This window comes from Vipera ursinii (genome assembly GCF_947247035.1).
Source record: "Vipera ursinii genome assembly, chromosome: 1".
NCBI classification, from domain to species: domain Eukaryota; kingdom Metazoa; phylum Chordata; class Lepidosauria; order Squamata; family Viperidae; genus Vipera; species Vipera ursinii.
The window spans coordinates 189,454,720-189,476,924 of record NC_139512.1 but is presented as its reverse complement, the minus strand read 5'-3'; the positions used below and the strand labels follow the sequence as shown (position 1 = coordinate 189,476,924).

At 40.5% G+C, this 22,205-nt stretch overlaps 2 protein-coding genes across 3 annotated transcripts in view; both read right to left on the bottom strand.

The window, feature by feature from the left end:
- Positions 1–1,136, bottom strand: part of RB1 (RB transcriptional corepressor 1) — a 74,856-nt gene extending 73,720 nt beyond the window's left edge. For both annotated transcript variants that reach the window (XM_083350072.1, XM_083350073.1), the window contains exon 1: positions 910–1,136. In XM_083350072.1, the coding sequence (XP_083206198.1) occupies positions 910–1,025 (116 nt within the window). In that variant the 5' untranslated portion in view covers positions 1,026–1,136. The remainder of the gene's footprint in view (positions 1–909) is intronic.
- A 3,607-nt stretch (positions 1,137–4,743) lies between these two features.
- Positions 4,744–21,116, bottom strand: ITM2B (integral membrane protein 2B). The gene is made up of 6 exons (XM_083374269.1): positions 20,578–21,116; positions 16,074–16,202; positions 11,961–12,164; positions 9,331–9,441; positions 7,678–7,828; positions 4,744–5,384 (listed from the first exon to the last, which is right to left on the bottom strand). Exons 1-6 carry the CDS (start codon positions 20,713–20,715, stop codon positions 5,296–5,298), a joined length of 822 nt encoding a protein of 273 aa, XP_083230395.1. The 5' UTR covers positions 20,716–21,116; the 3' UTR covers positions 4,744–5,295.
- Positions 21,117–22,205: the final 1,089 nt, after the last annotated feature.

Sequence of the window (22,205 nt, the reverse complement as noted above, 5' to 3'; positions counted from 1 at the left end):
AAGTGTCATTTTCAGGTATTTATTGTGGAAAGAGAAATCTCAAGAACTGACAATGCTTATAGTTTGTTTCTTTTGCAAGGCCCTCTCTCTTCCAGGTAAAATCCACATTATGATAAGCCTAACAGCCAGAAAGAAAAGCTGCACAGGCAACAAGAGAAGCAGAGAAGCATGATGTTCTCCACTTTATGCGGAGCGCCATCTCATCTGATCAGTAAGGCAAACGCCGAGAATGAAGCCTGTACTCCTTCCCTTCTGTTAAATATCACTGATCTCAAAACTCAGCACCGTCGGGATTGGCGTTGATTTACATGCCTTTTTGGTCTCCCAGCCTAGCATCTTTTCCAAGTCATCAAACTGCTTCACTCCTCTCGGGACCTTGTCTGGCACGCACTCGATGTCCCAGACAGAGGAAATAAGGGCGACAGCTTTTAAAACGGGGAAAAGGCTCTGTTCGTATTTTTATTTAGATATTTTGTATTTATTTTCTATGTAACACGCAAGCTCCCAGGGGAAGAAAAAAAAAAGCAATCCAGCCATGAGTCCCAGAGATACAATTCCCTTAATCCAAGGAGCAATCGAGATGCGGAGGCCGCGAATTTCCTCCCTTGCACGGAAAAGATGGCAACCTACGGGCCACTCAAAGGGCTGGACCAGGGGTCTTCAAACTTGGCCCTTTTATGACTTGTGGACTTCAACTCCCAGAATTCCTCAGCCAGCAAAGCTGGCTGAGGAATTCTGGGACTTGAAGTCCACAAGTCATAAAAGGGCCAAGTTTGAAGACCCCTGGGCTGGACTGACGGCTCTCTCTCCTCTCTCCTGACCCTGCCCTCACTTGCTGCCCCACGACTCACTACCACCCCCACCACCCCCGGATCCCAGGCGAGAGCTGCCACTGCGGGGCGAACTGACCTGTCAGGAGTCTGGGGGGCGGCGGGCGCTTCAGGCTCCCCCGCAGACTGGGAGCTATCCTCCGTCTGGCTTGGGAGGCCAGTTCCCATTTTCTGGGGAGGGCTGGTCGGCGCCATGCTCGACGCCTCCACCACATAAAGGTTCCCCCCCCCACCCCCGAGAGCCTCGACGCTGCTACAGAAAGCCGGGCCACTATCGTAGCCGCGCTCCTCAAAGAAACCCCCACCCGTCTCCCAAACCGCGGGAAAATGCTTCACGCCCCACCCCGAGACGTCACTTCTGGTGAAGCGCTCCGGCGGAGACTGCCGTAGAGATACGTATATAGACGTGGCTCGCATTCAGCCGAGACGTCCTGGGCGCTGGGCGCTAGGCTAGTTCTCCCGGGATAAATAGCGAAGCTTATTTCTACGATCCCGGCCTCCCACCCATCCATCTTGTTCCAAACTTGCCCCGTTTCTTGGAACGACGAGTGAAGCCGAGCTGTAACTCTCCACGTTTCCAGCTCTGCAACGTTGTCGGAAGAGAGAAGGAAGCTGCGAATCAAACCCGTGAATCAAACCCGACATTCGTGCAATGTCTCTTAGGAGGCTCAGGACAAAGAAAAGGGGAAGGCGACCACGCGGGAAGAAGAGGCAGATCTCAGAGTTGCGTTGAACGGCGGGAGTGTTTGCTGCTACACTTTTCTGGGCCTTCTGCTGGAGTCCCGGAGGCTCCCTAATGGGAGCCAATAACCCAGGGGTCTTCAAACTTGGCCCTTTTATGACTTGTGGACTTCAACTCCCAGAATTCCTCAGCCAGGCATGCTAGCTGAGGAATTCTGGGAGTTGAAGTCCACAAGTCATAAAAGGGCCAGGTTTGAAGACCCCTGCAATAACCGCTGACATGGTTTAGTGCAGGGGTAGGCAACCTCGGCCCTTTTATGACTCATGGACTTCAACTCCCAGAATTCCTGAGCCAGCTGTGCTGGCTCAGGAATTCTGGGAGTTGAAGTCCATGAGTCATAAAAGAGCCGAGGTTGCCTACCCCTGGTCAGTGGCGTAGCGTGGGTTGTCAGCACCCGGGGCGGGGCAAGGCAACCGGAAGTGGAAATAGAGGGGCGGGCGGGCGGTGACGTCACGGCACTGCTGAAAAGACGCGCCCCGCAGCGGCGTAGACTTTCCAAGAAGAGTCGCGCGCATGCGGGATGCTTCCGGGTCCCTCTCGAGGGCGGCTGGGCGGGGCTCCGACCTGCAAGAGCCGCTGCATTCAAGCTCGCATGTGAGCCCCGCTAAATAAAGCCACGCATGCGCACGAAGCTAGGCCGGCCGGCCAGCGGGTCCGTCTTCGCTCGGCCAAACCTGCCAGGGCGCCTGCGGGGCGCTTGCGGTTGGCCTGAGCCTGGGCGGAGAGTTGGCCGCTTCTATTTATTTTATTCAGTTTATGTGGCTGCCCATCTCACCTGCCGGACTCATTTCGCTTTGCAAGAAAGAGCAGCTCGAGAGCGGAGCCAAGCCAACTCTGTGCAGCCCTTGGGGCTCCCTGAGCAGCTCAGTGCGAGCGCGCCCCCCCAGATGTTGCACCCGGTGCGGCCGGCCCCCCCTGCACCCCCCACGCTACGCCACTGCCCCTGGTTTAGTGATTGCTTTTAGTGAACAGTAGATATTATGATATTCACATTGAAAGGAATAAAATACTATTCAGAAATTTCTAATGAGTGTAAAGGACATTAGAAGAAACCACCTGAAAATCCTAATAACGATTGTCTATCATCTCATCTAAAAGCTGACAAGTACAAATGTGACAAGCTGAAAATGCTAGCTAACCTAAACCGAACTACAGAAATAACTATAGGAGCCGAGCTTTGTTAACAGAAAATTAGACGGTGATAGATAGGATGTGTACAAAGGGGCTTCCTGGAACATGGGAGGGACAGTGGTTTTAGGCAGTCCGGATAGTTTATCGGATGATTAGGGAAGGGGCGTTGAGTGCGATAGGGGAGGGGGGAATCCGCGTCGGAGATAGGATATAAAAATGTGTCAAACAGCTCTGTAAGGTGTGACTGAACTCCTGTGTGGGTTTCAGCTCACCAAACCTTTGCAAACGCTTCTTTTTAAATAAAAACTTTGTTACTGGAATTCCAAGTGAGTTAGTTTGTTTTGGGATATTGAGCCACGTTCCAAACATCAACAATTATTGCTGTCGACCCCATTTGCTAGGTTTTCTGGTCGGAAGCTGGTGTCCTTGTGCACTCCCATGCAAGGCTTCTTGTTTTGCATCAAAAAGTCAACCAGGTTGGTCCTATGGAAATCATAACTTATACCCACCAATCTTCAGCTTTCTAACCACTTCTATCAACATTTCACATGATCCCAGATCAAAGTGAATGCAGAAGTAATCAGAATTTGAAACTTAGTTCAAATCAGAAAATCACAATAATTTAGAGTTACACAATGTGTTAACCTAGGAATGTATTTATTTTTATTTGTATCCCTTTATTACTTTTACAAATAAGGATGCAAACATATCCAACACACCTTTCTCCTCTTTTCCCAAAAATAACTCTGTGAGGTGGGTTGGGCTGAGAAAGAATGACTAGCAGAAAGTTGCCCATAGCTAAGGCAAGACTTGAACTCACAGTCTGGCAGGGCAAAAATACATGAGTTAGGATGGAGAGTTCTTTCAGTCTGACATAGTTGCTCAAGCCCATTTTTCAAATTACCAAGATATTTACATTATATAATCTACAAATTCCACAGATCACTAACTGTAGCATGCTTCAACAATCTTCTCACAAGTTTTTGGAGGACCTATATAGAAAAGTTCCCTATGAGATAAAAATATGCCCCTGCAGATAAGAGGCTATTGAAACTACAGCTCATGTCTTCTTACACTGTACAGTATTCTCTATGAGGCTCATAAGACTTGTCTAACCAAACTCTATTAAACAGCCTGTAAAATTAGACATACCTTGACTAACACCAATTCCAACATTCTTATCCTGTTTTGTGTTATTTTTAATTGTTTCTATCTGGACCATAATAAACTCTATATTTGGATATTGTTCTTTTTGCAGTTCTTCAGAACACTTTTCCCATGAAATCCATGCCAATACAGATAATCTCACTTATTGAGTGCCTTATCCTGGGCATTCAAAGTTATGATAGTGTTGAAAAAATAATTTTATATCCAATGCCCACATTTACAACCTTCACCCAATCCCTTTGTCACGTGATCACCATTCCAATCAATACATTTTTTGTGTTTTTCCCCCTTGCATAGTGGAGAAATTAGGGATTAGAAAATAAGCAGGCACACTGAGGAATACACAACAAAAGCAATGAACTGCTGCTGTCAGTTGCAAACACACTATGCAAACAGACATATTCCTATTGTGCGCCTGCTTACTCTTGTAATCCCTTCCTCTCCAATCTCTTCACTTTTTGGAGTGTGAGGAGGGGCAGGAGCCACTTCTGCATCTCTCCTGTGCCTGACTTGTTTCCCCCACCTTGCAGAGAGATTGCCAGGCAAGGGGTTTCAAGAAAAGTCCATTCTTTGCTACTTAAATAAACAAATGATAAAACCTTAGTAAAACCAAAGAAAACAATATTTTAACATTTACTTTTTAGCAACTTTCAGTTCTACTCTAAACTTTTATTACAAATAAAATTAAATAATTCCAAGATTTAGTAGCCTAGTACTGTAATTACTAGAAATTTAACTCCATTAAAATACAATTCTTAGACAAACAATTCATGTAAAACACACACTAGCTGAGGAATTCTGGGAGTTGAAGTCCACAAGTCATAAAAGGACCAGGTTTGAAGACCCCTGATATAAAAGAACTTAGCAAAAATGTTTACACAAACAGATTTGTATTTATTTTGTTTTGCACACAGATAGCTTATATACAGGTCAGTAACATGAAATTACTGCTGGAGTTTGTACAGCACTTATATTAGCACAGCCAATTTGAAGTGAATTTAAATGTGACTGGAAACACAACAAATTCCATCTTTATTATAAAATGTTTCTTAATGAGCTATAATCCATACTATTATTATTATACTGTTAAAAACCTCAAAAGTTGCAATTGATCTATACACTTTTTTAGCTTTTAACTAGAATTATGTTATATATATTTTTGTAATATTGGATGCATAATTTATCTCCTGATAGTTCAGGATTTATTATGTGAAATACACTAACAATATATAGCTTCCAACATAAAAAATAACATTATACTTCAAAATATGACATAAAAATGTTTCATGAGATTAAGTAATTGGATTCGGCTATATAGCCTTGTCTATTCTTTACATAAATGATTAGAAAAAAGAAATCACTGCACATAATTGAAAGGATAAATTGAAGTATCTTTTTAATCTTCTGTTACAGTAGTATTCCTTATTATTCTTCGCAAATAAGCGTTTCTATCGCAAATCTGTTCTCAAAATGTCGAATTATCCGGCAATTATCTGCTTCACGCTTGTGAATGCCTAAATGGGAGAACAATTAAGTTATTTTATAAAGAAATTATGTATACATGTCTTGTATGGAAAAATATTAGCCTCTTAAATACAGGAAAGAAAGAATCCTATACAAAGAAACAGTAATCTCATTCTGAATTGAAATGACAGGTAATCTGCAAGTACAGGTAATCCTCATTTGATGATCACTCATTCAGTGATCATTTGAAGTTGTGATGGTGCTTAATGAGTGGTGTTTACAACCAGTCTTAAAAGTCTCGATCATGACAGCACTCCACGGTCATACAATTGCAATTTGGGTACTTCGCAACCAGTTCACATTTATGACAAAGTGTCCTGCAGTGACATGACCACCATTTGCAACCTTTCCTGCCATCTTGACACTAGCAAAGTCCATGGAGAAGCCAGCAGAGAAGGTTGTAAGTCACTTCTGCCAAGGAGCTCTGCTATGAGATCCCAGGGATCTTGTACTCTGTAGTGTGAGCTCACACTACAGTGTGTGTGTGTGTGTGTGTGTGTGTGCGCGCGCACCCACACACACATAGCTGTACTCAGGCAGCACTGCAATACCTTGACCCCGGTCCACATATACTCATACAATACGATAGTACCTCCTATTCTTAATAATCGGAAAACAGGTGAGCCTAAACAACATTATGGTTTTTGTTTTTTTAAAAAAGCACTCTTCTTAGCTGGAAGTATATCCAAACTTTTCCATCTGCTACCAGTATCTTCACTGGTTTCTTATTTTAAGTGTGTACTGAATTTTTTTTTCCAACCAGAACATTGTGTTAAACATAAAATTACTGACATTGCAACTGATGTGAAATATTCAAAGGCAAAAAAATCTGTTTTAAAGCTTTGCATATATTAAATATGCACATCTGTAATATTAAAAATTACGTGATATAAGAAGCATGGATGTTTTAAGGACATTTTTATAATATAAGCAATCCTCATGTAAAATCCACTTATTAATCACCCTTTGACATTTTAATGGTACTCCTAGTTGTAGCATCCCCACAATCACGATCACACTTGGTGACTTATAATTATGATGCTGCAACATCCCAAGAACACGTGATCACCACTTGTGACTATCACTGCTGGCTTTCAATAAGCAGTCAATTAGAAAGACAGCAAGAGGTTGCAAATGGTAATTGCAAGATGCTGCAGTCACATAGGATTCACCTAATTCCAGCAACTGTTGTCATAGATGCAACTCTTTTCATAGATTAGCATGGTCACATCATGTCACTGCTTATGACTGCAACACTTAGTGATAGCATTAATAAGAGAAAACTGCATATACAAAGATTTTATTACAATGCAGCAAAATATACTGCTGAAAAAATAAAGGGAACAGAAAATAAGACATCCTACTATTACAGTAAATTGTGTTGTTTAAGTGTTCCCTTTATTTTGTGAGCAGTATATATACAGACTGAAATATTACTTCTGCATAGTTTCACATGGAAACCAAATATTAATTATGGCATAGTTTCACGTGGAAACCAAATATTAATTATGGCTATCTTTATTATCTCATCTATGTTTATGCCAGGTCTTTTCAACCTTTTCACCCATGTACCACTTTTAGGATATGGCAACATCCGAGTACCACCAGTTGCCTAGCAAGGTGTCAAAAACTTAATGACCAAAAAAAAAGGAAAAAAGTGATTAAGTACAGGTAGTCCTCAACTTACAACAGTTCACTTAGTGACTGTTCAAAGTTACAATGGCACTGAAAAAAGTGGCCGCCAAGCAAGACACCTGCCTACCCGCCCGGCAGCGCTCTTCCTCCTGTCCGAGGTTTTCATTGTTGTGAACATTTCTGTTGAGGATTGGCAGTACAGGTGGGGTGGGGTGGGGTGGTGTTTGATTTTTATTCCCGCTGGCTGCTGAGTGGTTGCAGCGTTTTGGTCACTTCACATGACCCTGGGACACTGTGACCATCATAAATATGAATCAGTTGCCAAGCATCTGAATGTAAATCACAAGACCCTGGGGATGCTGCAACATTCCAGCTGATCAGTGCTTCTTCTGGGCTTAGCAGAAGCGCCAGGATCAGCGCTGAGCTCCAGTTGGAGCCTGGCGCTGATCCTGGTGCTTCCACTGAGCCCTGACAGCCCTGTAGCTCCAGCCATCTCTCGCTCAGGCTTGTGCAGTGCTGCCACCGGTTCAGCTCATTCCCCTTCCCCACTACCACTTTTCTAGGATGGTCACATACCACCTACCAGGTGCCAATGTACTACAGGTGGTACCCGTACCACTGGTTGAAAAGCCCTGGTTTATGCCATACCTTTCAGTGCTTCCTTACGCTGCAATTTGTACGTCTCTTTACCACGACAAAGGCGATAAATGAAAAAACCCAGTTGATCCACATTTTCAATGCGGTCAGTGACTATCATGCGTTCATGAATCAAGTATGATTGTGGCAAGTATGTTCCAGCCTACATAAATTAATAGAAACATGGAAGAGTTTAAAATAAAAAAATACATCTGTTGCATTCATTTTCATTTAACTTCTTTATTATTAATTCAATTTATGTGAATTTATATTTATTAAGTTATATCTATAATTTTGCCTCTGAAAAATATGGATCTTAAGAAACAGAAAAAAGTAGTCTACTTTTTTTTGAAGTGATCATAGTTTAAATCATGGACTGAGAACCAATAGTCCCCTACACAAGTTAGTGATATTTTCTTTGCTAAAGAGGTTTGTCTTTAAAAAAAATATTTCTGGGATGCCAGCTGATTTTTAAAATCTAAATGGCATACTATTAAGCTATTCAAGGCCAACATTTTGGGCACCCTGCTGCTGTATGATCCTCAGGTGTGTAAGAAAATGTGCAACTTGTACTCTTTGCAAGCTGTTTCTAAAACCAGCACACACTGGGCTCAGCTCAGGCCTCATGCAAGACTGCAATGCTTAAGATCTCAAGCAAGAGGGGGGACTCCTGTGGTTCATCTTAGCCCCAAAAAATAGATTGTGATCTGTCAATACCAACTTTACATTACTTTAGGCCTCATAAAAACCTGTACAGAACTCAAAAGGAGGGTCTGGAACTTAGATAATTTCTAGTCAGTCAAGGCCCAAATCTCCCATGTCTGTAATAAAATTATCCCATCTTCCTTGATTGTCCCTGAGTATTTTTTTCTTGTTATGATCATGCTTGCTTCACATACCGTGTTTCCCTGAAAATAAGACCCAACTGGAAAATAAGCCCTAATGCCTCTTTTGGAGCAAAAATTAATATAAGACCCGGTCTTATTTTTGGGGAAACACAGTAAGAGGATTTTTTTTTCCTCTGGCCCAAATTATGTACCCAACAGGGTGACAATTTAAAGATATTTCCATCTATATCTATATCCTATATTTTATTAAAGTGTCCACTCTGCACACAATGGCAATTAAAACATATGCCTCCAATTATAACAAACTCTCCTCATTATAAGGAGAGTACTGCTTTCCTTTAAGGTGACCAATTTCTCAATGGCAATGGCAAAATTATTACCTGTAGCTTTAGCCCATGAGAAACAGTTGGCGCCTTCTTTATAGTTTTGGCTACCTTTTATGTAATTTATGTATATTAATTTTTTTAATGTGTCTGATATTTGTTAGACCATAAGCAAAGAACAAATTGCACATAAGATCTGATTTTGTTGAGAGGGATTATTTAGCCTAGGGTAATAAAAATGTTAATACAAATGAGAGTGGAAGCAGCATCTTAAGAGGTTTAACTTAGTAACTGATAGGAATTTTTTTGCATTTTACTTGCTCTGACAATGAAACAAACACCATATCAAAAACTGTACAAAGGAATCAACTAATATAAAGCATACCATAATAGGATAAAACTAAATTCACAGTCATTCTAGCCAGCTGGGACTTAAATTATCTTAGTAAAGATAAGGATTACTGAATACATTAAAAAAACTATTTTAGTCTTACTTTGATGTTGATCAGCAGTTCTAAGAAGTTTTTAGGTGGCATAACAACTGACGTATTCAGAGAAATGACATAGCACTTATTCAGGCTGAGGTCAAGATAAGCTGTAAGTTTCTAATAAAGAAATGGCATGAATCTCTTAATAATGTTAGAATATATAACACTGTATATAACTTCATATACTGTGCTGCTTTCAAAAACCATAATTTAAATACTCTAGGTATCATTTATTCCATTTTTAGTTATTAAAACATTATTTTCTGATAACAAGAAAAAAAAAGAATTAGCATAAGGAAAAAATTACAGAATAGTTTTCTACCTTATATGTTCCAGATACATTTAAAACAGTAAATACAGATCAAAGTATTACACGACAGGTATATAAGAGTAACAGAATTGGAAGGGACCTTGGAGGTCTTCTAGTCCAATCCCCTGCTCAAGCAAGAGACATACAAATGGCTGACCTCTAGTTATGGAGCACCCACAACTTCTGGAGGCAAACTATTCCATTGATAAATTCTTCTCACTATCAGGAAATTTTTCCTTAGTTCTAGGTTGCTTCTTTCCTTGATTAGTTTCCATTCGTTGCTTCTTGTCCTGCTTTCTGGTGCTCTGGAAAACAGATTGACTCACCCCCCCACTTCTTTAACTTTTGTATTGCATTGACGTTTTTAAATACTTTGTAAACCACCCTGAGTCCTACGGGAAAAGGGCGGTATATAAATTCAATAAACTTAAACTTAACTTTGTGGCAGCCCCTCAAATATTGGAACACTGCTATCATTTCTCCCCTAGACCAGCGTTTCCCAACCTTAGGAACTTGAAGATGCGTGGACTTCAATTCCCAGAATTCCCCAGCCAGCTATGCTGGCTGGGGAATTCTGGGAGTTGAAGTCCACGCATCTTCAAGTTCCTAAGGTTGGGAAACGCTGCCCTAGACCTTGTTTTCACTAGACATACCCAATTCCTGGAACTATGTTTTTACCTCCAGCCCTCTAATCATCTTTGTTACTCTTCTCTGCACATTTTCCAGGATCTCAAAATCCTTTTTATATTGAATAAAATAGAGCTGGAAGGGACCTTGGAGGTCTTCTAATCCAGCCCCCTGCTCAAGCAGGAGAACCTATACCATCTCAGACAAGTGACTGTCTAGCCTCTTTTAAAAAATCTCCAGTGATGGAGCACCCACAATTTCTAAAGGCAAGTTATTCCACTGGTTAATTGTCCTCCCTGTCAGAAAGTTTCTCTTTAATTCTCTCTTTGATCAGTTTCCAACCATTGTTTCTTATCCTGCCCTCTGGTGCTTTCTATTCTCTCATGTAAATCATTTATCAAGATACTGAACAGCATGGGCCTAAGATGGAATCTCGGGGTATTCCACTACTTACTTCCCTCCATGTACATGTAGTTCCATTAAGGACTACACGTTGAGTGCAGTTTGTCAGCCAGTTACAAATTAAGTAGGTTGTGGTCTATTGTGTAAATGCCTTATTGAAATTCAAGTATACTATGTCCACAGCATTTTGCTGATCCACTAATTTAATCACTTTGTCAAAGAATGAAATAAGATTTGTTTGGCATGATATGTTTTGACAAACCATGTTGACTTTTGGTTATAACTTTGTTTGCTTGTAGATCTGTTGTTTGATTATCTTTTCCAAGATTTTCCCAGGTATTGATGGCAGGTTGATTGGTCTGTAGTTTCCTGGATCCATTTTTTTTCCTTTTTCCTTTTTTTTTTTGAAGATAAGAACCACAGCAGCTCTTCTGGTATTTCCCCCAGTGCTCCAGGATCTTTGCAAGATATGGTTCAGTGGTTCTGAGATCACATCTGCCAGTCCTTTAGAACTCTGGGATATAATCCATTTGAATTTGAACTCATCTAGGGTGGACAGGCGTTCTCTTACCATATTCTTACTTATTTTAATTTGTATTCCCAGTCTGTCTTTAGAGTTCTCTTTTTGGTAGGTTGGGCTATTTTTATATTTTTAAAATATTATATTAAAATTTTAGTACAATATAACACAAATAAAAGGTAAGAAAGAGTGTACTTTGAAAACTCTAAATAGTATTAAATGTTTCAGGCTAGCACTAACACAGAAAAGGCACATTGCTTTTAGAAGGTTGGATACAAGCAGTTTTTTTCCTTGTTCTTGCATAATTAAATTATTTCCTCACTTGTACAATAGGGAATACAAAACTTTGCAGGCTGTAATAGCAATAGTACTCAGACCTATATACTGCTCCACAGTGCTTTACAGCCCTCTTTAAGCAGTTTACAGAGTCAGCATATTGCCCCCAACAATCTGGATTTTCATTTGACCTACCTTGGAAAGATGGAAGGCTGAGTCAACCTTGAGCCACTGAGACTCAAACTGCTGAACTCCTGGCAATTGGCAGTCAGCAGAATTAGCCTGCAATACAGTATTCTAACCATTGCGCCACCATGGCTCTTTAACCAATCTATGCAGTCCTTTTACTTCCTCCACTCTGGGACCTATCTCATTTTTCTTTGTGCACCTACCATTATATATACAAATATAGCCAAGACACCAGAAATAATCAGTAACTTCAATGGGAGAACAAGTTCCTTTTCCTCCAGTTACAATGTTATCCAGAGTATTATCCCTTACCCTCTGAAAATCATGAACAATATCAGCTGGATCATTGTCAGCAAATTCTGGAACTGGCACACTAATGAATTCAACATCCTCCTCCTGGAGAATCTGGATACTCTCTTCAATTATCTGATAGCGAGGAGCTGAAGCAACTGTATCTGAGTCCGTTAGGGTTAAACCATCCTCAATATACTTAATTCCACAGAAGTAAACATTTTCCTAAAAAACAAAGGTAATACACATAAGTCAATGCAAACAAAGCAGAGTTCATGAATCTTATTGCAGCATATATCTACCCCAGCCTCATCACTTTTAAATTTCAAATCTGGAATACTAGCCACTCTGTTTTTAAACTTATTAGATAATATTATAGCTTATTCAGAGCAGAATTTGCCATCAGAAGAAGATTATTATCTATCATCTAAAAAGAGTTCACAGTTTAAACTTATAACTTTTTGTACTGGCTAACCATTAAGTAATAATTACTAAAAAACCTCAGCATAGGTCCATACACCCCGATACTCCCATATTACACCCCTCCTGCGTGAGCTGCATTGGCTACCAGTTGCCCTCCGGGTGAGATTTAAGGTGCTGGTACTTACCTTTAAAGCCCTACATGGCTTAGGTCCGGGATACTTGCAGGACCATCTGCTGCCGGGAACAAATTCCCATCGTCCAGTACGCTCACACAGAGAAGGCCTCCTCAGGGTACCGTCAGCTAGGAAATGTCGGCTGGCGACCCCCAGGGGGAGGGCCTTCTCTGTGGGAGCGCCAGCCCTATGGAATCAGCTCCCCCCTGAGCTTCGGATAGCCCACAACTTCCAATCCTTTCGCCGCGGCCTCAAAACACTCCTGTTCCACCAGGCTGACCTGGACTGACAGGCATTTTAATTAATTTATATTTAGAATTTATTTTTAATTCTTTAATTTTAATTTATTGCACAGATGATTTCAATTTTATTTTTATCTTGATTTCTGTACTTATTATATGTTTTGTTGTTAGCCGCCCTGAGTCCTTCGGGAGATAGGGCGGGATATAAATCCCATCAATAAATAAATAATAAATAAATAAATACAACTTTCATACATATTTGTTTAATTATTAAATCAACCACAGTTGACTACATTAGTGTTATTCAGATCAACAATCATTCTGGTTTTGGTTCAGACATCCAAAGAACAAAAATTATGAGAACCCCATGCTGTGGCTTAGCACAAAGGTGAGCATTCTGTAGGCCACAAAAGATAACTATAGCTTTAAAGATAAAAAATAAAAAATATATATTTTTAAAAAGATAACTAGGCTTTTAAGATTGCATCAGCAAAATTTGCCAAAAGAAGGCCAAACTTTGGCAATATAATTTTTTTTCAACTTTTAAGAATGAGAAAGGTCATCCATTGAAAAACAAGCTATTTCCATGATAGTATTGACTATTCAGAACATCTGCTGGCAAACAAGATAAAAACTATCGAGCCCCTTCAGAAATCACCCAGGCCTCTGGGTCAGACTACTTTGTATCCATCAATCTAAAATCAACCAGAGAATAATAATAATAATAAAATTGGAAGGGACCTTGGAGGTCATCTAGTCCAACCCCCTGCTCAGGCAGGAAACCCTATACCACTTCAGACAAATGGCTCTCCAGTCTCTTCTTAAAAAACTCGTGTTGGAGCATTCACAGCTTCTGGAGGCAGGTTGTTCCACTGGTTAATTGTTCTAACTGTCAGGAAGTTTCTCCTTAGTTCTAGGTTGCTTCTCTCCTTGATTAGTTTCCATCCGTTGCTTCTTGTCCTGCCTTCAGGTGCTTTGGAGAATAGCTTGAGTTCCTCCTCTTTGTGGCAGCCCATGAGATATTGGAACACTGCTATCATGCCCCCTTCGTCCTTCTCTTCATTAAACTAGACATACCCAATTCCAGCAGCCGTTCCTTATATGTTTTAGTCTCCAGTCCCCTAATCATCTTTGTTGCTCTTCTCTGTACTCTTTCTAGAGTCTCAACATCTTTTTTACATCATGGTGACCAAAACTGGATGCAGTATTCCAAGTGTGGCATTACCAAGGCATTGTAAAGTGGTATTAGTACTTCACGTGATCTTGATTCTATCCCTCTCTTAATGCAGCCTAGCACTGTGTTGGCTTTTTTGGCAGTTGCAGCACACTGCTGGCTCATATTTAAGTGATTGTCTACTAGGACTTCAAGATCCCTCTCACAGTTACTACTATTGAGCAAGGTACCCCCTCTATTATACCTGTAAATTTGGTTTTTCTTGCCTAAATGTAGAACCTTTCTTTTTTCACCATTGAATTTCATTTTGTTAGATAGCGCCCAGTGTTCAAGTCTGTCCAGATCCTCTTGTATCTTAAGCCTATCTTCTGGAGTGTTGGCTGTTCCTGCCAGCTTGGTGTCGTCTGCAAATCTGATGAGTTCCCCATTTATCCCTTCGTCCAAATCATTGATGAAGATGTTGAAGAGCACTGGGCCCAGAACAGAGCCCTGGGGCATCCCACTACACACTTACTTCCATGTAGATGCAGTTCCATTGAGGACCACATGCTGAGTACGGCCTGTCAGCCAGCTACGAATCCATCTGGTGGTGATTCTGTCTAACCCGCATTTTTCTATCTTATCAAGTAGAAGGTTGTGATTTACTTTATCAAATGCCTTACTGAAGTCCAAGTAAATTATATCTACAGCATTCCTCTGGTCCACTAATTTTGTCACTTGGTCAAAGAATGTAATAAGATTTGTCTGGCATGATCTGTTTTTGACAAACCCATGTTGGCTTTTAGTAATGACTTTAGGAATGACCAGTTGTTTATTTGAAATTCTAGAGAGCAGCAGCTGGAAATGTTGGTTGCCTTGATAGACATAGAAATAATATTCTGAAGTTCAAGTCAACCACTAGCAATGATTACACAGCCAACAGAATGAGATTAAGATGGCAATGGACAACTTAATTTAATCAACCAACATTCCATCAGCAAGTCATACATATGCACTTGAACTTTATTATGGTGGCTTTTGCCTTTCTTTTGCTATTGCACAAGCAAACTATCAGCAAAATGAATCACATATTATTTTTAGCTCTAGATTGTGTAGATTGTGTATGAAAACACAGAGAAACAAACTCCATTTTAGCCCAATGTGTTGTACAAACCAGACTACTGTATTCGTTTCATTATATGCTGTGTACCTAGAAAATTAGATTAATTCCATATGGATGTTAGATGAAGTTGTCACCAGGTTGTCTGGATAGAATACTTAAGAAAATTTTATATCCTGTAGGCTTCAATTAACTTTCCAACATTAGCCTGGTTCCTATAACTAGTGAATTTAAAGATCTTGTTAAACTGCACAGAGGTTCACAGCAAAATAATGATACCAAAAAAACCAATCCCTAACAAAGAGCCCTAAATAACTGCTGCATCCAGAAAAGTAATCTTTCTAGGCAAGAAAGAAGAGCTAGTTAGCTAGCTGTCCTTCTGAATCTGGCTGACAAAGAGGAGCAGTAGATCTCCTTTCTGCTATCATAACACTTGCTGCCACTTGGGAGAAAAAGAACAGAGGTCCTGGTCACTGCTTCTCTCTCTCTCTCTCTCTCTCTCTCTTAGGTTTTGTATCTAAGCTTTAAAAGTAAAAATGTTTGGAACTGAAAAATATGCTGCTCTGAGTGTCTGAAGGGAAGGCGAGATATAAATATTACAAATAAAAACACTGATTTTTTCCCCTCTTTCTCTAATGTAAAACACATTCAGCAGCTTACATTTCTCCCAGAAACTTTAAACAATTTCCATTTTTGATATACAGTTAATATAGGCAATGGGGTGGGCGCGATTTCACTATGATGCCCATGGGCCAGCAGTTTGACACCCCTGATCTAGTTATCCCCAAAGCCTTAATTTCCACAGCAGAAGCACTGACAAATATTTCCTAATAATAAGCTTAAATCCAAATGTATTTAGAGTTACGGTATGTTATGTTGTATTGGAGTTAATTTTCTCAAGTTTTAAAATATTAAAAATGAATTTTATATTAAGACGTAAGGTGATAAACCAAGCTGGATAAATCCTAGTAAGTTAACAACAAAAACATTCAAAGCTTGATCATATACATATTTCCAGCCTACCTGAATTTGAAAATATTTGTACAGATAGGCACCGCCAAGGATAACAACAGCAAGCATAAAAGCTAATCCAAAACACATACACCAGCACCAAGCTCTTCTTTGTCCAAGAGGCACCACTTCTGCTGGATCCTAGGAAGTGACACACAAAAAAGTAATCAGTAGTGAGGTATATCCTGCTACTACATCATGTGGTCACCACTTGTGTCTGCTATGTCAACTGGCTTCCTTTCTTATCTTCTTTTCCACATTACACAGCCACCAAATCTTCCACAGAATCCCCAAACTACCTTCTGGAGTGGCAGGTGGAATTCTAATGCAGAAGCTATTCCATCAGGAAAAAGAGGTGTCACCTATTTCTCTCAAGGCCACAAATCTAATTACTTTTTAGGCAGTTTTTTAATTATTAAACAGAATTTGACTATAAAGTTTTCAGGCACTTTGAAATCAAAACATTATAAGCATAAATGTGGAATAGAAGCACATAAATTTTCACAATTGTCTTTGAACAGCAACTTCTTAGTGTAATTTCATGTCACCTGAATACCTAGATTAATATAATGCATTACTTACAAGGCTGCTCTGGAAGACAATCTGCAAACTTGAGACAACATAAAAAGGTAAGCAAAAGAAATTACTAGAAGTGCTCAGTATGATTACATTACATCAAGCTTGTGTTTATTTCCAATTTCAATTTAATCTATCATTACTAACCAATAAAGCACCTGGCCGGTTGTGAGAAAGGCTTCAGACAAAGCTAGAGAAGCTTATAAATTCCAGGCAGACAAAAAACGAATGGAACCCAAACTGTTTCAAGTAGAGGACCAAGAATCAACAAAATACTTAAAATCCCTGCAACCCTCAAAGAAGCTAGGGCCAAAAAATGGGGGACCTTTCCCCATTAAGAGAATAATCAATCTGGGATTTCTGGTTTTGATGTCGCGGTGATGCAGATGTAGGAAGACTTTCGCATTTTGTTTTGCCCTGCTGGGGAACCTTGCAAGGGTCAAAAGTTGTCCCGTACAGGTGGCAAGCAAGGAGGGGACTCTTGTTGATTGCGGGGTGGGGGTGGCAGCCCTCCCGTTTGATCTGAGGAAGCCCTCCAAACTGCATTCGCGTAGCCAGTCCGAAGCTGCTGACAATGGAAGACAACAAGCACTACCAAGCAACTTTACAGCAACGCAGATGAAATTGGGTGAGACCTGATCCTCACTTGATGATTTTAAGACCTCTTCCTGAAAATCTGCCCAAAGCACTCCCTCCGATGAAAGAGGGAAATGGATTTTCGCCCCATTCCCTCAGAAAAGAAAAGCAGCGAATTAATTACTTGGGGAAAATGGCGAAACCTGTAAGACTTATTTGAAATTAATATATACGTACAGCTTGAAAATTTGGGGACTAAAAGTGTTTTTAAGACTTTTTTTTAAAAAAAAAGACTTGAAAAGTTTACAATATACATTTTGCATCTAAAAACTGGAAAAGGGTGTTGATGACATCTAGTGGTGAATTACGGCACCACAACTTATTTATGCCTAAAAGAAACCTGGCTGGAAGCTCAGAACTAGATAAGACTTTGGCTGGCCTTGGAAGCTTTTACTATTGAGAATTGCATCTGAGAAAAAAAAAGTAACAGGCTTGGGGGGTGCCTATCTATGTGGCAGAGTCAAGAACAATATTCTAAATTTGGCCTGTCTGAATTTTGAAAATAAATACTGACTTTCAGAACTGTATTGTGGATTTATTTTCTTGTGGAAGAAACATATGGAACACTTTGGGTTATAAATCTTGATTGTTAAACAACCTTCAATGGTTCTTTTTTCTCCCTGGACAGAAAGGATATATTTCTTACTGGACAGAAAAATTTGAACTTTACTTATATTTGCTTAGGAGAGGTTCAGGAACGGAGAGTTGGTTGGATAACTTTATAAAGGCTACTTACCAAAAAAAATGGATGTTTCATGCTCAGCTTTAAATAATAAAACACCATCTTTAACATCCCAGTAGCCTTAACTTGCCATACCACTGAGAAAATACTGATGAATCACAGAAAGAAATTTTCTCCATGTTGAAATTAATACAAAAAACAATTGCTTTAGCTTGTGATCAGGTTAAAAATAACACAAAGGAGATAAAAGAATGATTTTCTAATTTAAGTTTACAAACTCAGCAACTACATAGAAGGAACCAGCAACCCAGAAAATAGAAGGAAAACTAGAGAATGCTGACACAAACATTGATGATGATCTAAAGGAAAAAACTAATGACCAGACTCAGATAAATGAAAACTTAGAAGATACAATGATAATATTGGAAACAGAAAAGACAAACCAAGGTTTCAGAACAAAATGGATGACAAGGAAGGAGAGCTGATGGAATAGAAGATAAAGCCGTTAACAGAACTGTGGGGAACTGGAGGAGGAGGGAGGCGGGCTATCAATGGGCTAGCTTTTCCAAAAACACTTTAACCAAATTGTTTCTCTTGTTTTGAATAATATATACAAAAATAGAGGAAGAATTATTTGATGATCCAAATGCACTGACTTGGAAAGTTAGTTGGCAAAGAAAGAAAGCTAGAGTAAGATTGAAGGAAACAGAAACTTTGACCTATTAGAGGGGTTATTACTAATTAGAGGTTTAAACATGGTTAAGAATATTGTTAGAAATAGAAGCATTATTATAACTAGAGGATTTGTGATCAGAATATTAAATCTTGATATGAAAAGGGAAATAAGAATATGCTAAGAACTTTGAATAAGTGATGCTTTTGGTTGCCCAAATATAATTTGTTTTGAAATTATAAATGATTGGGATACTTTGAACGGATGGGAAATTAAAATTGAAAAAAGCAAAAATAGGTGGAAATTGAGTGCAAATGTCCCCTACTTTTACCCTCTCAAAAACTAGGGAGGATCCCTTCTGAGACCCTTTCTCCACCTCTCTTTTGAACTCAGATTTGTCATATCTGTGGGTGCCCCGGAGCTATGGAATCGGTTGCCGGTTGAGCTCTGGATGGCGCCCGACCTTCGCTCCTTCCGTCACGATCTGAAGACACTCTTATTTGAACAAGCCAGCCTGGCCTGATGGGGGATGGGTTGGGTTTTTATTGTCATTTTTAATATATGTATTTACTGTTTTTAGTTGGGCATATGTTTAATTTTCTTTTAACTTTTGTATTTTTGTATTTTTTATATATCTGCCCTGTTCACCGCCCTGAGTCCTTCGGGAGAAGGGCGGTATATAAATAAAATTATTATTATTATTATTATTATTATTATTATTATTATTATTATTATTATTATTATTATTATTATTATTATTATTAATTATTATTATATCAGACCACTGTATAAGCTCCAGGTCTTCCTCCTGTCTTCCAAGGTCAATCCAAAGGAACATTATAGGTTAGAATGTTATACAGTATAAACTCAGCACATCTGGTTAGTTTATGGTTCAATGTACTTCATACATCCAGAAAATGAGTTATATAACAGATGTTGTAAGATCAGTCATACTGAATCTAATGGTGAACTGAGAAGAAAAGAAGTCCAAAATCACAGTCATCAGACAAGTAAGCCATTCCTGAGTCAGTTTGGATGTCTGGCAACTAGATAAATGCATGCAATTTTCATTAGCATTTTACTTTTGCCTTCTTCCTCCTGCTCAGGGAAAGTGACTGGAAAAGATTACCCAGCAAGCTTCCTGCTTTAAGGCAGGACAGGAACTCAGTTTCCTTTGGCAGGGTTAGATGATATCCAAAGGATCCAAAATTTTAAAAATATTTTCCAAAATTACTGGTTGGAATCTCATTAGATTTCATAAACAAGAAAAGCAAATCTGAAATCAATTGCTTTTGCCCTTTTAATGGGGTCTGCATCCAGTATCAAAATAACAATATACTTTTTTTCCTAAATTCCAGGTCAATCTAGTCTGGAGTTCTCTGTGGTCTCCCATCCAAGTACTAATCAGGCGCAACTCTTTATTTAGGTTCAGAGCCCAAGCAAAACCCAGATAGTATTATGCAAAAGGAAAAGGAAACGCCTTAAAAAAATGCAAGGCCGACTCGGTCCTGCGTAACTGAGATAAAATATATAAATATAGAGAGACCCGCGATGTTTAAAGGCTATTCACGCGTCAGCCATTTTAGATTCATAAACTGATCTGCCAAAAATTTGAGGTAATCTCTCTCTTTCCCACCGTCGCGCTCCGAGGCAATTCTCCGAGCTAACGCACGTTGGAAACCCATAAGAAATAGACTCGCTTTCAAAGCCCCAGCCGCCTTAAAGCTACTTCCGGAGTCTCATTAGGCCCTATATAAGACCTCCTTGTCTTGACCCCCATCTTGCTCCCCCCGGACGTTCATACGTTCTCCTTCCAAACTCGGCGTTGCGCTTCCTGATTGCTCTTTTAGGCCACAGCTTGCAAAATGAGCTGCTACTCCGCGCCCGGGAGAACCGCTCTCGTTTCTGCTGCTGGCCCTGCTGGCGCTCGGCAGGAGCATCCTCCTCACCTTTGTGTCTGGGGACAAGATGAGCACTTGGCTGCTGCAGCTGTTTTTTTCATTCTGCCCCCTTTCCTCCTCCTCCTCCTCCTCCTTCTTGGCTGAGTCTTTCTGTGCCAAGGCCGAGTTAAACGAGACCTTCACCATGGCTGCAGAAGCTCTCGGCTAAGGCTTCAGCAGGGAAACAAAGCGACAGGCAGCTGCGGCGAAGTTGGCCGATCGGGCCTCCGCTTCCTTCTCGCCGAGTCCCAGAGGCAGAGCGGAGCAGGTTCTGCGCGGCTTCCCTCCTCCTCTGTCGCCCTCAGGTGCTGAGCATGCCCGACCGAGTAAGGGAAGCCGAGAAGGCAGGGGGAGGATTCGGGAGGGCGGGAGCCAGCCAGCCAACTCAGCCTCGACGGCCGGATCGAGCAGCCAACCCTCCGCCGCAGGGCAAGCGAGAACCAGACTCGACGGACCAGAAGTCGGAGCTGCTACGCAGGAAACCAAAAGCTCCGGTAGAGCGCGAGCCTTCTGCGGAAGTTTGCCCGAGGCACAAAAACTTGGCCGCAACTACTCAGGTTCGCCTTCACTCCGGGGCTAGATTGTTGCTATCTGAAACTGGATGAATTCAGTTAGCTTAGGTCAGAAATTGCTCATAAAGCTCACGTGGTTCGGACCATACTCCATTCTATGTAATCCTGAGCTACTAGAGCAAATAAGGCAACCATGCGTTGTTACATCACAAATCATAACGTCTCCTAAATTCATTCACCTGAAACCTTTCATTTTACTCCCAGACATAACACAGGTGGATACCCCTCCTCCAGAGTTCTAATGCAGATATTTACTCCTACTATAGTAAGCCATGGCTCAAGGCAGTTTCTGCTATTAAAGATGTGCTGCTCATCTTTGGCTAAATAACTGCCTGAGCTGTAAATTAAAGACTCCAGCCACTTAGCTCAACTCCTGGTAAAGACACAAACATGTAATCTTGTTTCCCTATGTAATTTTTCCCCCTTTTTCTTCTGCCTGGACAAATTCCCAGAGTTTTCTTGGCAAAGTTTTTCAGTAGTAGTTTGCCCTTCCTAGGGTGGAGAGAAAGTGGCCCAAGCTAATCTAACTCAAGGGCTCCTGGTTTCTAGCTTTGATGCCTTAACATTCCCCGTGGCCTCCATCTACTTGCTAATCAGATTTGATCCTGCTTAATTTTATAAGAACAGTTAAGGGTGCTTCTTCATTCGGGTTATCAGTTTATGGCCTAATGCACTGTGTAAATCCAGTAAATCATGATTAATAAGGGGTACATTGCAAAGTCAGAGCCAACCCCTTCATTTTAAAGTGAAGTTTGGCGTTTTTGCCCATATTAGTATTATTTTGTGCTTGTTTACCCTGAATTGCATCCACCACCATTGTTTGATCAGTAGATTTTTATAGTCGGCTTTCCTTTCATTCCCAGTGGAGATTTAAGACAGCTTCTGTCCTTTTAAAAAGTTCTTTTTTTAATCGAGATAATAACTACCCTCCTTGAACGTTTCTGCTACCAGATTAGCAGTTACCACCGGCAGTTGAGCCTTGAGAAGCCTGCCAAGAGCCTTTACCGCGCGGATTGGCTGCGCGACCGGCTGGCCAAGGAAGGCGGAGTTAAACCCAGCGCAATT

Excerpts from the sequence above, each read along its gene's own strand:
- ITM2B (XM_083374269.1), bottom strand. The coding sequence starts at position 20,715 with ATGGTGAAGGTCTCGTTTAACTCGGCCTTGGCACAGAAAGACTCAGCC. Across the intron at positions 12,165-16,073 it reads ACAAATATTTTCAAATTCAG|GAAAATGTTTACTTCTGTGG; the intron begins GTAGGCTGGAAA and ends TTTGTTTTTTAG. Across the intron at positions 9,442-11,960 it reads TTGTTCATGATTTTCAGAGG|AAACTTACAGCTTATCTTGA; the intron begins GTAAGGGATAAT and ends TTTCTTTATTAG.